Source organism: Equus quagga, chromosome 1 (assembly GCF_021613505.1).
Source record: "Equus quagga isolate Etosha38 chromosome 1, UCLA_HA_Equagga_1.0, whole genome shotgun sequence".
Lineage (NCBI taxonomy): Eukaryota > Metazoa > Chordata > Mammalia > Perissodactyla > Equidae > Equus > Equus quagga.
The window spans coordinates 174,616,578-174,632,106 of NC_060267.1; the positions used below are offsets into that span (position 1 = coordinate 174,616,578).

The window sequence follows — 15,529 nt, forward strand, 5'->3', positions numbered from 1 at the left end:
TAGGAAGTGTTCCCTCCTTGTTTATTTTATTAAAAAATTTGTGCAGAATTGGCATTATTTTATTCTTAAATATTTGGTAGAATTCACCAGTGAAATCATTTGGACCTGGAATTTTCTATATGGGAAGATTTTAAACTACAAATTCAATTTCTTTAATAGATATAGGCTATTCTGGTTATTTTTACTTGAGTAAAGCTGTGGTAGTTTGTGTTTTTCAAGAAATTTGTTCATTTTATCTAAGTTTTCAAGTTTATTGGCATAAAGTTATTCAGAATATTTCTTTGTAATCCTTTTAATGTCTGTAGGATCTGTAGTGATGTTGCCTCTTTCATTCTTGATGTTGATCATTTATTCTCTCTCTTTTTTTCTAGTCAATCTGATAAGAAATTTGTTAGTTTTATTTATCTTCTCAAAGAACCAGCTTTCCCTTTTCTCTAATGTTTTTCTTTCTTCAATTTCATTAATTTATTCCCTTATCTTTATTGTTTCCTTTATTCTGCTTACCTTGGGTTTAATATGCTCTTCTTCTAGTTTATTAAGGTAAAAGCATAAGTCATTGATTTTAAAGCGTTTTATTTTTCTAATATAAAAGTTTGTACTAACACTAAGCACTCTTTCAATGCATCCCACAAATTTTGGTATGTTGTATTTCATTCAAACTATTTTCTAATTTCCCTTTTGATTTCTTCTTTGACCTATGGGTTATTTAGAAGAGTACTGTTTAGTTTGCATATATTTGTAAATTTTTCAGATATTTTTCTCTTGTTGATTTCTAACTAAATCCTGCTGTGGTTGGAGAACATACTTGTTTTATTGCCCAGATTATGGTCTATCTTAGTAAATGTTCTATGTGTACTTGGAAAGAATGTGCATTCTGCTATTATTGGATGGAATGTTCCATAAATGTCAATTAGGTGAAATTGGTTGACAATGTTGTTCAGGTCTTCTATGTCTTTACAAATTTTCTGTTTACTTGCTCTATCAATTATTGAGAGAGGGATTATTGTGATTTTGTTTATATCTCTTTGCAGTTTAATCAGTTTTACCTCATGTATTTTGAAGCTCTGTTATTAGGTGCATAAACATTTAGGATTGTAATATCTCTCAACAAATTGACCCTCATTATCATTTGAAGTCCCTAGTAATATTTATCTCTTATCTCTGGTAGTATTCCCTTCTCTGAAATATACTTTGACTTATATTAATATAGCCACTCCAGCTTTCTCTTGATATTAGCATGATGTATCTGTCTCCATCCTTTTACTTTTAACTTGTGTTTTATATTCCATTTGGGTTTCTTGTAGACAGCATATAGTTGAGACCTTCTTTTTTGACCCGTTTTGATATTCTCCATCTTTTAATTGTCATTTAGACCATTACACTTAATGTGATTATCGATATAGTTGGGTTTTAATCTACCTTCTTGCCATTTGTTTTCTATTTGTCTCATTTGTTATTTTAACTAGTTTTCTGCCTGTTTTGGGATTCAGTAATGTTTATAATTTCATTTTTATCTCTTTTATTGGCTCATTAGCTAATACCTCTGTCTTTTTTCTTTTTAGTGGTCGCTCTAGTGTTTACACCATTCATTTTTACCCTATCACAGGCTGCCTTCAACTAATATACTACGTCACTCATAGTATGAGAATTTTACAACAGTACGCTTCCATTCCCTCCCGTCCTTTGTGCTCTTGTTGTCATATATTCTACTTTTACAAATGTTAAAAATCACAGAATACATTATGATTATTATGTTTGTTTTAAGCAGTTTATTTTTTTAAATAAGAGGGGAAAGTCTTTTGTATTTATTCACATATTTACAATTTCTAGTGTTCCTCATTCTTTTGGATATATCCAAATTTCTATGTAATATTATTTTCCTTCTGTCTGAAGGACTTACTTTATACACTTCTCGTAGTCCTGATTTGCTGGTGGTGAATTCTCTAATCTTTTGTATGTCTAAAAGTCTTTTTTTTTGCCTTCATTTTTAAAGATTTTGGGGGAGGGGTATAGAATTCTTGGTTGACAGTTAATACTTTCAAGATGTTGGTCCACTGTCTTCTGCTTGCATTGTTTCTAAAGAGAAATGTGCCGTCACTTTTGTCTTTGTTTTTTTGTACATAATTTGTCTTTTTTCTCTGGCTGCTTTTAAGACTTTCTCTTTACTACTCTAGTGACCTAACCAACTTGAACTCATAAAGGCAGCTTAGTGCAAATTTAGCATCCATGGTCTTTGTATCATTCATCTATTCTGGGTCTTTTCAGCCTCACTGCATCTCACTGGCAGTTGGTGACCTTCTGATGTGACTTGTGCAGTGAGCTGCATGCTCACCTCAAGGACAGGTCCCCTCCCTCATTTCCATCTTCTCAGCTTCAACACTCACTCTCCTTGGCACTTGTCTGCAGTGCTAACAGGCTGGTGTCCTGGAAGTAGAAGGATCATCTTCATAACTCCACCCTACCCTGGCTAGCGCAGTTCTGGGCCAGCTGGAGAGAGAGTTGAAGGATGATCAAACAGGCTCCAGGAGCACTTTGGGGAACAGATTTGTGGCTCCTCAACTTTTACCCTTGAGAGTCCTGAGTATTTACAGAGGAAGAGCTTAGTGGACGGATGGGGAGCCAAGGGGCTTGTCTGGGGGCCTGCCAGCAAGTCAGCTCCTGGGGTCTGCTTAACTGAATATTTACTTAAAGTGGCTTATGCATATGCATTTATGTTGGGGTAAGATTTAGTGATGGAGATTATGGAGCACTGATCACCTGCCTACCCACTGGCCCTCTTCATCCTTGGTACCACATGGGTCTATCCTCAACTTCAGATTAGCTGGTCCAGGGACATGGGATATCATGCCTTTTGTTTGTGATGAGGCCTTACCAAGCTCTACTAAAGCCAATATCAGTGGCTTCTTTTTCAATATCTGCTAAAGCCAATACCCCTAGAGCCAATATTGGTGGCTTCTTTGAGCTTAAGGCAGGAGCCAAATGGCCCTGCTGGTTCTCCCTCTCATGACCCAGGCCTCCCTCTGATCAGGATTCATCTAGCAGTGCTCTATGGGGCCGACAGAACAGTACAATTACTTAAGGCTGACCCTTTGGCAGATTTTGCTTTCTGCTCTGAGCACACTAAACATGACAGCAAAACTGGCCATAGGATTCGTGGGGACCCAGTGCAGATGGAAACTCGTGGGCTCTTGTTCAAATATTATGAATTAAGAATTTCAAGATGTTGATAGCAGAGAACTAAACCAAGTGAGGAGCCCTTCTGAGCTCAGGCCCCACACCTGTGAAGCCGGCTCTGCGTGTCAGGGTACACAAACACCACTAGCAATGCACGCCAGTGCCAGGAATTCCCTTCCCATGTTTTTTTAGTTCTGATACTAAATACTTAAATATTTTTGTTCTTTTTTTTTTAAGTGTAAGAATTGGGAACTATTGGAGATTAAAACATATTTTCTTGGTATCTGTGAATCATGCATCATGGTTATCTTCAAGCAGACTGCCTGGGTTCACATCCCTGCTCCACGGTTTACTAGCAGTATAATCCTAAGCAAGTTAGCTAACTTCTCTATATCTTCTCTATATCTTGGTTTCCTCACTTGTAAAACTGAGGATAGTAATAGTGTCTAACTGCAGAGATTGCTACAGGGTTAAATGAGATCATGTATGTAAGATGCTAAATATAGTACCCAGGGCTGCAGCTGGCACCTTTATACAAACTAGAAAAAGAGGCCCTCTGGACAGATGAGTTAAAAGAGTTGGCCACCTCTGGCCAATGAGTCAGAGGAAGTTACCCTTTCCAGGTCTCTGCCTCAGGCCCAGGACTTGGCAAGCAGAGCTTGGCTGGATTTCAGCCCCACTCACACCATTGGAAGGCCCCTTTGTGCTGGGCACAAGTGCTTCTAATCACAAGGGTGGCCCTGATCACATCTCTTGCGTAGTGAATGCCCCACAAAACCGAAGCTCATGTGAGGCTGTGTCGTGTGGTGGGTAAATCCATGCCCTCTGGAATCAGACCTAGTTGCAGTCAGGTTGTGAAGTTTGCCTTCAACACTCTCCACTCTCCTTCTGTGCACCCCCACTTCCTCCTTGAAGCATTCCTGTTCTTACTTATCTCATCTGAAGGAATTGAACATAAGCAGTTCAGGAAGCCAAAGCCAGTCAAGTCCTGATTAGACAGACTGTTTCCTTGGGAGCAAGATCTTAGAGAGGGAGAGTCTGGAAGGGTCATGCAGCCCTGGCTTTGAATTCTGGCTGCCGAATCATAGAAAATGTGTGCAAGGAGCAAGAGAGTGGCATTGTATTCGCTACTGACCCCAACTGAAATTTCATATCCCCCGCACATAGTAAGGGCTAAAAATTGTTTTACTGATAGTCATATGATAATTTTTTCAGAGCAGAGATCATGTGTTAAATTCCTGTTAATCCCTGCCGTGTTAAGCACATAATACGGACTTAGTAAGTATGCACTCAATATAATAGCATCATTGGTATGTCATTTTGCAGGAGGCTTTATATGAACTGCTCCATTCCATTTTCACCACAACCTTGTGAAATAGGCAGAACAGCTCTTTTCAGGCCAATTTTACAGATGGGGAAGGTGAAACCCAAGAGGGCACATGGCCTTCCCATGAGCATATGGTTGACAAGAGGAAGAAGCTGACTCGGGACCTAGGCCTTCAGTCAGATTCCACGTCCACTCATGACGCCAGAAATTCTCAAAGACCAATTGGCAGGCCAGTGCGAGGACATGAAGGAATTTTCAATAATCCTCAAAGAGATTAGAAAAAATAAAGACAGCTAGAGTGTTCATTTTTCATAAAACTACATTTGCTTGATTTAAAAAGCTATACTTTATTTCAAGTCTTTGCCCTTCCTAATTTTACGTAAAAATATTTGTTCTTTTATAAGTGTTGTTGGGTGGAAGTTGTTATTTATTTGACATACTAAAAGTTACCAAGCTGACCTTCATCAGTCCCCCCAAGTTTTTCGACATTTTACTGATATGTAAAATCTAAAAAACTGGGAAGCCCTACGCATCTTTTGAATAAATAAATGAATGGAAGATTTAAGGCAACTGAAAATCCTTATCCTACCAACTTACTTAGGAGAGGCATCCAAACTAGAGAGATTAAATTGAAAAAAACGTATTCAAGATGTCTCCAGCTTCAACCTGGGTCATGGGCGTGGGGGGCGTGGCGGGGGGGTTGGAGAGGACCTGAAAAGAAAGATCATACTCCAGAATAACTGGATTGAGTTTCTTTGAGTAACTGTGCTTGGCACAATGCCATTTTGTTTTGTCGTTTCCTTTGGTCAGCCTGATCAAATACTCTGCCCACTTAAGGGAAATTGACCTTGGAAACAATGGCCTGGGAGAAAGGGCTGCTGCTGACATACTTGAAGCACTGCGAGCCAGAAAGACAGGTAGAGTGTTTTGGTTTGTGTTCCCTTCTACTTGTCCACATCCACTCTTTCCCAAATGCTGTACTACCCCAAACTTGCTCCATGTTTTTCATTAAACAACTGGCCTGAGCTATGTGATGACCAGGAACACTGTCACAGGCCAGCCATCTTTGTGTCAAATTGCCCAGTGATTTGCAGAATTCAAGAACTTTTATGCTGTCATATGTAGTCTTTGACCTAAGCAATGAATGTTGTTGGGCAACATTTTCTCTGTTACCCTTTCTTTTCTCTCTTTTCTCTTATCCTCACCTGTTCTCTGAGGAACTCTCTCCTAGTCTCTATTCGCCTTCCCAACCCAACCTGCAAATATCTCTCCAGATATCAATTGGAAAACGCAAGTAACAGCCCTCATAAGATTCTGATGTGCTTTCTGGATCATCAAAGAATGGTTCGATTGTGATTGGCATCAGGAGACCATTAAATCTACTTTATGACCATGTAATCCTTTGAAAATTAGAGAACCACATATGGAGTGAGTTAACATTGGCCATCTCCCTTGCCCCCTTCACCAATAAGCATGACCAGAGTTAATGATAGCCAGTCTTACTGCTGATGAGAGAAGATGAGGAAATGTGATTTTAAATAAAGCTCAGTGAAAGACATCATAAATAGATTTGAAAATCCAAATTCAATGTTTAAAAAAGGGGGGAGAAATCTTGGTGCACTATCTGGCAGGTTATGTGGAGAGAATTAAGTAGTACAAGCATTCGGTCTTTATCATTTCTTCAATAAAACAGTCTTAGAGACATGGCATAATTTTAGATTGGATTTTTTTTTTTTAACACTGGCAGGTTTAGAGAAAAGAATTACAATATTACTGTCTATTGCATTGCCATTTTTATAAATTTTACTTTTCTTTTTTTTCTCCCCAAACCTCCCCCAGTACATAGTTGCATATTTTTTTTAGTTGTGGGTCCTTCAAGTTGTGGCATGTGGGATGCCACCTCAGCATTGCTTGATGAGCGGTGCCATGTCTGCACCTGGGATCCGAACTGGCGAAACCCTCAGTCGCCGAAGCACAGCGCAGGAACTTAACCACTCGGCCACGGGGCCGGCCCCTACATTGCCATTTTTAAACTAAAACTATCGTATTACCGTTTCTGCTGGCCAATCAAATGATTTCAAGATTTTAAAATTATCCCTTTATTTTAGAGAGATAGAACATCAACTTCCTAGTCCATTTGAGTTGAATTCAAATTCAACAGAATTATTCTGTTAAAATTAATTCAAATTTAACTTTAATTTAAGCTCGATAAACTGAAAGCAGGTTAATGATTTCTTTAGGTTTTTCTTGGCACTGTAGTAACTTTTTCACTATCTGCTGAGCAGACAACATAGAAAGCTGCAGGCAACCTTCTGACCATTACTATAGTGAGTGCTAATGGTGGACAGTCTCAGATGATTTCATGGAAAATGCTTATCATCAAGTACACATTTAGAGCTGCATACATGGTGCTTGCTTAATAAATGGTTCAATTTGCGTAAATGGGAAGATAATTGTGAAATACCCACCTGAAAATATAGATATTCATTTAAATAGCGTTAAAAAGTAATTTATAAACTCCTCAGTTGAGGGAAACAATAGAAAGAATAAACAAATGGGACTTCATCAGACTAAAGAGCTTCTTCAAGGCAAGGGAAAACAGGATTGAAATAAAAAAACAGCTCACTAATTGGGAAAAAATATTTACAAGCCACTTATCCAACAAAGGGTTAATCTCCATAACATACAAAGAACTCACACGGCTTAACAACAAAAAAACAAACAACCCGATCAAAAAATGGGCAGAGGACATGAACAGACATTTCTCAAAAGAAGATATAAATATGGCCAATAGACACATGAAAAGATGTTCATCATCGCTAATCATCAGGGAAATGCAAATCAAAACTACACTAAGATATCACCTTACACCCGTTAGATTGGCAAAACATCCAAAACCAAGAGTGACAAATGTTGGAGAGGATGTGGTGAAAAAGGAACCCTCATACACTGTTGGTGGGAATGCAAACTGGTACAGCCACTATGGAAAACAGTATGGAGATTTCTCAAAAAGTTAAAAATAGAAATACCATATGACCCAGCCATCCCATTACTGGGTATCTATCCTAAGAACCTGAAATCAGAAATCCCAAGAGTCCCTTGCACCCCTATGTTCATCGCAGCATTATTTACAATAGCCAAGACGTGGAACCAACCTACATGCCCAGAAACTGATGATTGGATAAAGAAGATATGGTATATATACACAATGGAATACTACTCAGCCATAAAAAAAAGACAAAATTGGCCCATTCGCAGCAACGTGGATGGACCTCGAGGGTATTATGTTAAGCGAAATAAGCCAGTCAGAGAAAGACGAACTCTATATGACTCCACTCATAGGTGGAAGTTAGTATATTGATAAGGAGATCTGATCGGTGGTCACCAGGGAAAAGAGGGGGCGGGGGGAGGGCACAAAGGGGGAAGAGGTGTACCCACAACATGACTAACAAAAATGTACAACTGAAATCTCACAAGGTTGTAATCTATCATAACATTAATAAAAAAAAAGTAATTTATAGTAGAAGAAAGTGGACTTTTCCAGATGTATATATCATGAGTAGCTTTAATGCATCCACCTTCTGAACCAAAATAATTATGGCATGTTTCTGATGGAAACTTTCAATCAGACTGTTACTTTCAACACCAAGAAAGACTCCTCAAAACTGGGTTAACCGGTTGGATTCCATAGGGAAAGTCTTGCCATTTAGCTCTAATGGCATCATTTTAAACATTAAAAGCAATTAGAAATATCACTGCTCATAGAACTAATCTTCTTCTTTTGATTGCTTCTGGGTTCTTATCATTTACAAGTGAATAAGCTAACTTCTAATTCTAATTCCACTTCTTTCATGAAATTCAAGTTAACAGCCTAAGGTCATTTATTTACCAAGGAGTCCTTAATGCAATGATGGAACACACACAGTGAAAGCTTCCTCGGAAACATCATCAACCTCACGTCTTAAAGAAAAAGTTAAAAAAGAGACAAACTGCTATCCACATCTGACAGGGTTGCTTTTTAACTAATAAAAAAACCTCAGAATACTTCCGGGTCATTTCATTTATTCATTCTTTACTTATTTGTTTCCTTCAACATACATTTCTTAAATGCCTGTTGTGTGCCAGGCCTTGTTCTCGACACTGGTGAGTTGAGCAATGAATTCCTGCCCTTTTGGAGCTTACGTCCTAGTGGAGGATGACAGACAGTAAACCAACAACGACAAAAAGAAGTGAAATATATACTATTGTACAGCAGATGGGGATCATACTTAAGGGAAAAACAAAGCAAGAAAAGGAGATAGAGTGTCGGGGGCAGGGGTTGCAATTTTAGTTCAGGCAGCAAGAGAAGGCTATACTAAAAAGGGACATTTGAGTGAAGACCAGAAAGAGCGAGGAGCAAGCCGTGTAGCTGTCTGGGGGACCAGCATCTCAGGTAAACGGAACAGCAAGTGCAAAGGCCTTAAAGCAGGAGCCTACCTACTGTGTTCTAGCGCCAGTCCAGAGGCCAGCGTGGCTGAGATGGGGCGAGAGAGAATGGGAGAGGAATAGCATAAAAAGTCCAACAAGTAAGCACAGAGGGCAGGGGCCCTTCTAGACAATTATGAGGACTTTCGTTTTTAACTCTCTTGAGATAGAAAGGCATTTGAGAATTTTAAGCAGAGGAGGGACCTGATGTGACCCACATTTTAACAGGATCCCTCCAGCTCTATGTTGAAAAGAGATTGAAGGCAAGGGCAGAAGCAGGGAGACCAGTTAGGGAGTTTCTCTGGAAAAATTAAACAGAGCCTTTCAGCAGACCTAGGACATCCAGCAATGAGGGTGTGGTAAGAAGCTGGAAAGAGGAGGATTAAGGAAAATTCTACACACCGAATAGGTGGGACTCCGCCTTTACCATTACCCAAGGCTTCTTTGTCTGCCCTGCTTCCAGAAGGCTGATAGCCATGTAGAAGACTGGGGTATTCTATGAGAAACTGAACAGCCTTAGAGAAGGAACTCCAGATGCTGACAGCTGGCCACCCCCTCACCATTCAAAGAAGCCTGGCAGGTAGGCAAGCCATGCACACACACAAGAGCTTCCCATCAGCCTTTCGATGCCTCATGCTTCACTGTGAACAGAAACCCGAGAATCTCTAGACAACTGAGGCAAGTCTCCAACACAGGAAACCAAACCTGAAACAGAGAGGAAAAAACAAGCCCTGAAGATGCAGAGACAATGCCAAAAATTAAAAAAAGAAATTAGTTATAACACCCTCAGTGAAATAGAAGATAATGCATCTGTAAAATAAGAACAGGATGCTATGAAAAAAGAATAGTAATTAGAAAATAAGAAAAACTTCTTGGAAAGTAGAAATGATAGCCAGAATAAAAATTTCAGAACAAATGTTGAAATACGAAGTCATGAAATTCTTCAGAAAGTAGAACAAAAGATAGGGAGACGAAAAGCTGATGAGAAAATATGAGAGAGGATCAGTCTAAGAGCACCCATGTCTAAGTCATAGTTTCAGCAAGAGAGAAAAGTGGGAAGAGGCATTATCAAAGGAATAAATCAAGAACTTTCTCAGAACCAAGGGACATAAATCTGCATACTGAAAGAGCCCATTGAGTGCCCAGCACAGCAAATGATAAAAGGTCTATCATCATGGCATTTAGAGCACTAGGAATAAAGGGGCGATCCTAACAACTTAGTAAAAGAAAAAGAAAATGAAAAATTGCATGCAAAGGACTGGAAATGGGAAGGACATCAGACTTCCCAGCTGGATGCTGGAGGCCCTGCAGCATCTCCATGACAACTCCCTGAGAACTCTACATTCCCAACTTCTGACCAAGTGTGAGGATAAACGAAGATGTTTTTACTACTCGAGAACCCAAACTCTGTACTTCCTCTGCATCCATTCTTAGGAAACTTCCAGAGAACAGGCATGAGCAAAACGAGAGAATAAACCACAAAGAATGCAGAACCCAGAAATTAGGAGGACCAATACAAAAAAGTAGAAAAGGGAGTCCCAGATGATGATTGAGGGTCAGAGCAGAAAAATGGAAGAAGACTTTGGAAAGGGGGAATACCGGGGTAAAAACTGCATTAATTGAGCATTAGAAATACTTAAGGATTTTGAAAGAAATACTGATAGGTGTATGAGAAACAAAAGAATTTTGGGGAAAATATTTTGAATAGGTACACAGAAAACTATGCAAATGAAAAAAACAAGGCAATTATTAACTAAAGCAAAATAAACTTAAGAAGAAACGTTGTGAACAAAATATATATGACCATACCAGTGAATACAACAAGTGCTGACTTAACTAAAAATTGTGATATATCTCCACTGGAAGGTTTGGCGAGAGGAAGTGACAACAGCAAATATGTAAAATTTCAAATGGAAACATCGAGAAATAATATAATAAGCACTTTGAAGTAAGGCAATAAACACCATGAAAAACAGCTGAATGAGTTGAAAGTGGTTAAGCTGAAGAAAGAGTCTTTCTCCTGATTTCACTGGACCATCATGAGTCACACGAAACATGGGACTCGTGCCCAAGTCACATTAACCAATCACTGTGCCAGAGAGAATACACTAATCGTCCAGTCCCAGATTATGTGCCCATCCTTGAAGTGGGACCCCAAAGGAAACTCAAGGTTCTGTTCCAGAAAGAAGCTAAAGTGGAAGCTGCGCAAGCAAAAACAAGAGATGTCCACTAAAGATGGAGAGCCAATAACAGGATTAGAGCTGATGAATGACAAGATCAGAATTTTGCTTTCAGATGATTAATGTGGAAACAGAGTCCAGGATGGATTTGGGGTTGGGGAAGCCCGGCGTTAGGAGGAATAGTTAGAAGGCTGCTGTGTCATCCAGCTAAGAGACAGGGCAGTGAGAACTGTTCAAAAACAAAATTCAATTGAGAATTCTGAAACATACTAAAAATCATTGAATTGGACCCTTTATATAGACGAACTTTAAGGTATGTGAATGATATGTCAATAAAGATTTTTTTTTTTTTAAATGGGTAGGAGCAAGAGAGAGGAAGAAATGAAATGCTGCTCCATGGCCTGGGGACTAGAGAGAGAATTCAACTGAGTAAATCTGGAAATCTAATTGGCTTTATTAAACAGTTATGAATCGAGCAGCATACCTCATTAGTGTTGATGAGGAAATTCCAGACTGATTGGCTTAAAATTCCACTCGTGGGAGAGGCTGAACTACAATTAGATTAGGTATTAACTTGTGGTTGCTGTCCTGAGGTTTAGCACAAGTGACTCAATTTGGGGCCTGTTGTTCCTTTTTTTAACAGAATGGAAAAGAAAGGACTAGCATAAGAAGTTATTACAGAAATGAGCTAATTGTTATGATCACTCACATCAAGAAGATACAGGGAAAGGTATTAGGTGAGAGGAAATTTAGTTATTAATTATTGCCCAGTTAATAAGAATGTGGGAGACTGCCCCTCTCAGAAGCCTGAGACCCAGTCCGTCAAATGGGGCTGTGAGATATCCTGCCCACATTCTCTTGTGCTCTTCTCCTCTCAGGTAAACTGCCAGTCTTAAAACTTACAGTCACTCCTCAGATCTCCTCAGACACCTTCCGATCTATTTGGAAAAATAGCAAGAAATCTAATATTACCCGTAAAAAGAAGAAAAAGGTATGTTCTTGGATGTCTGTATCAGACAGTAGTAGCCATTGGGGGCGCTGTATGGAGCCTGGGCGTGCTGCTGGGGTAGAGGCTGCCCTCACAGCAGATTTTGCACTTGATAAAATCATGAGAATTTGGGTTCTAGGTAACAGTCTCCTAAACCATGGTTCCATTCTGATGGATGATGACTGTACCTAAGGACAAGAAATAAGGGAACAACATAGTTCCCTCAAATATTAGTGCAAACCCTGCCTCTTCTCCAACTCCCTCACCCTCCCAGCAAATCTTGGTTCCTAGTGGCCCATTGTGGAGCTGAAATGGTGAATTTACCTGAGCTCTTTATGAAGCATGTGCTGCCTCTTAGGGGGTAATGATTTACGTATGTTTACTCTCTATTGAGTACTACTCTCTTTTTTTAATTTATGATTTACTGTTAACTATTTCACAGGTTAAAAACTGAGTATGGATGCCATCTATTTCTATGGCCAACCAGACATGCCTAGAAAGATATTGCTTGTTCTATAATAATATTTTTCACTGTAACCAAGCCCCTTTCAAGTTCTAAAATTTGACAAAACAATTTTATGAAAATTCAAAGTAGTGTTAATCCTATCGTGCTTGTCAACTTCTAAAATGTGAATTTCACAAGTAGGCCTTAGAGAAAATGGGTGGGATTCTCTTCTGGGGCTTCTTCTCTTGTACATGTGAAATTTATGATTTGAAGGAAGTCATGTTCTTTATCTAAGACAGAAAGAATCTTCTTTCATAAATATATCTATAGTTGGGAACAATAGTAATGTTTGGAAATAATAACCACTTTCTAAAAGACAGCATCCCTCCAAATGGGGATCTCCTCCAAATAAGGAAACTTCTGATCACCATACCCCTCATGAAGATGTCAGACAGAAATGGAGGAAGTGTGGTTAATCTATATATGGATGATAAATTGGATTACTTGAATTTTATATGCCAGGACAATACGGTGCAGGAATGAAAAGCACGGACTGGGGAGTTAGATGAACAAGAATTCTTTGTGGAAACCAGCTGCTTTCCAAGTGTGTGACTTTGGGCAAGTCAATTAACCTCATTGTGCCTCACTTTCCCTTTATATAAGATACAGATAAGAATAGCATCTATCTCATTTGGTTAGCATTGAATGAGAGGACACATGGCAAGCATTTTAGGTCAATACTTGTTTCATAGTACATGCTCACAAATAAATATTAGTGTCTCTGATTATTGCTGTTATTATTGTTGATGTTAGAATTGAGTGATTCCAGTTATTTCTCTTAGCACAGCTACACAAGAAAAATAGTAAAGAAAAAAAGATGAAGACTTAGGACCTCTGTATTTTGAAGTAAAAAAAAAAATGTCATTCATTCTATGTACAAATGTAACAAGCACTGGCAAGTTCATGGAACCAAACTAACTGTGGGGGTGGGGATGGGTATAGTAAATTATGTGTCCTCTTGAGGATCTTAGCATCTAGCTAGGAAGACAAGATCGTCACACATTAAAAGTAAACAATAATAGAGCATAAGAGTTGAAATAATATAAGTCATTATCGAGGGTAACAAAGGCTATAGAGTAGTGAGATCAATTTAGCAAATCTCCAGAATTTAAATATCCAATGTCTGAGGCCTCCTGAGAAATTATTCCTGATTTTAAAAAAAAATTTGGAAAAAAAATGGAAATTTGCCACTGACATCCACTGGGTGAGAGTGTAAAACCTGTTTCTCTTCAGGGGTCTTTTGGCCATGTCTATCAAAATGAAAAATACATAGCTTTTGACCCAGGTATTCTACTTCTAGAAATTTATTTTACAGATACACTCTCACACTGTGCAAAGAAATATACATGAGGATATTCACTGAGGCACTGTTTATTATACACTGGAAACAACTAAACGTTCTCAGAGGATTCTCAGGGAAACAAATCACAGGAAATATATGTGGTGGAATACTATGCAGCCATCAAGAGGAATAATGTAGATATGTAAATGCTTATACAGAAAGACAAAGTAATACTGTTAAACAAAAAGAGCAGTCTAGAGAATAGTATATGTGAAAAACTCATATTAAAAGTGAAGTGATGTAATATGAGCCAGCAATTTCACTTCTGAGTATACACACAAAAGAATTGAAAGCGGGATCTTGAAGAGCTATTTGTATATCTATGTTCATAGCAGCATTATGCACAATAGTCAAAGGTGGAAGCAACCCAAATGAATGGATAAACAAAATATGGTCTATATATACAATGGAATATTATTCAGCTTTAAAAAGGAAGGAAATTCTGACACATGCTACAACATGGATGAACCTTCAGGACATCATGCTAAGTGAAATAAACCAGTCACAAAAAGACTAATACTGTTTGATTCCACTTATATGAGCTATTGAGAGTAGTCAAACTCAGAAACAGAAAGTAGGATGGTGGATGCCAGGGGAAGAGGAGAGGGAAATGGAGAGTTGTTTAAAGGGTATAGAGTTTCAGTTTTGGAAGACGAAAAAGTTCTGGAGATTGGTTGTGTTAACAATGTGAATGTACTTAATACTATTGAACTGTACACTTAAAAATGGCTAGGATGGCAAACTTCATGTTATGTGTATTTTACCAAAATTAAAAATTTTTTTAATGAGCTGATGTACTATGTGTCTGCTTCTACATATATAGGAATTTCTGGAGAGTCCATTAACAGTACTTGCTTTTTTTTTCATTATATACTCATTTTACTATTTTAATGTTTTTATCATTTACGAGCTGTCAATTAGAAAAAACTTAAAATTGTTTGATAAACATCAGTAGCAGCATTTTTTAGTTGCTATGTGACCTGGTGCCAAAAGAGAGATGTGCTATGATTTCCTGGAAGGACATGAATAAATGGTGACAAAGAATGGTCGGTGAGAACACAAAGATGAGTAAGTTTTTCCTAAGTGCGGAGGGCAATTTCAGAAATGCTAAAATGTGAGAAAAAAACAAAAAATACAGAGCAGGCTGTGTTTGGATGACTGAGCAGACCAATTTGATGAGGATCTCGGAGAGGAGTGTTTGGGAAAGACACTAGAAAAGTAGGTTGAGGCCATATTGTGGCAGGATTTAAATGACCAACTGGGTCACTGAGATTTTGTTCTGATGATAATGCGGAGCCATGGAACATTCTAAGCAAGAGAGTGCCAGGTGGAAAAGGAGGTAGAGAAAAATTAAACAGGCACGTTAGATTGAAAGGCAGTTAGACCGGGGAGGAGAGACAGGAAGGAAGTGAGCACACAATAATCCAGGGGCAAGGTGATGAGGTTCATACTCCGCCGGGGCAGGTACCATTCCTCGCTCTTAACCATCCTCTAGCCTTTCTTCTGAGTTCTCTTCCCTTTCTCTTTCAAACAGCCCGGTTCCCACCAA

General features: G+C 38.7%; 1 protein-coding gene across 1 annotated transcript in view; it reads left to right on the forward strand.

Annotated features, from left to right (window-relative positions):
* Window positions 1-14,403, forward strand: part of LOC124237099 (ribonuclease inhibitor-like) — a 53,956-nt gene extending 39,553 nt beyond the window's left edge. Inside the window, exons 9-11 of the mRNA XM_046656373.1 lie at window positions 5,312-5,418; window positions 12,024-12,136; window positions 12,955-14,403. Of these exons, the coding sequence (XP_046512329.1) occupies window positions 5,312-5,418; window positions 12,024-12,136; window positions 12,955-12,990 (256 nt within the window). The 3' untranslated portion in view covers window positions 12,991-14,403. The remainder of the gene's footprint in view (window positions 1-5,311; window positions 5,419-12,023; window positions 12,137-12,954) is intronic.
* The last annotated feature ends 1,126 nt before the right edge of the window (window positions 14,404-15,529 follow it).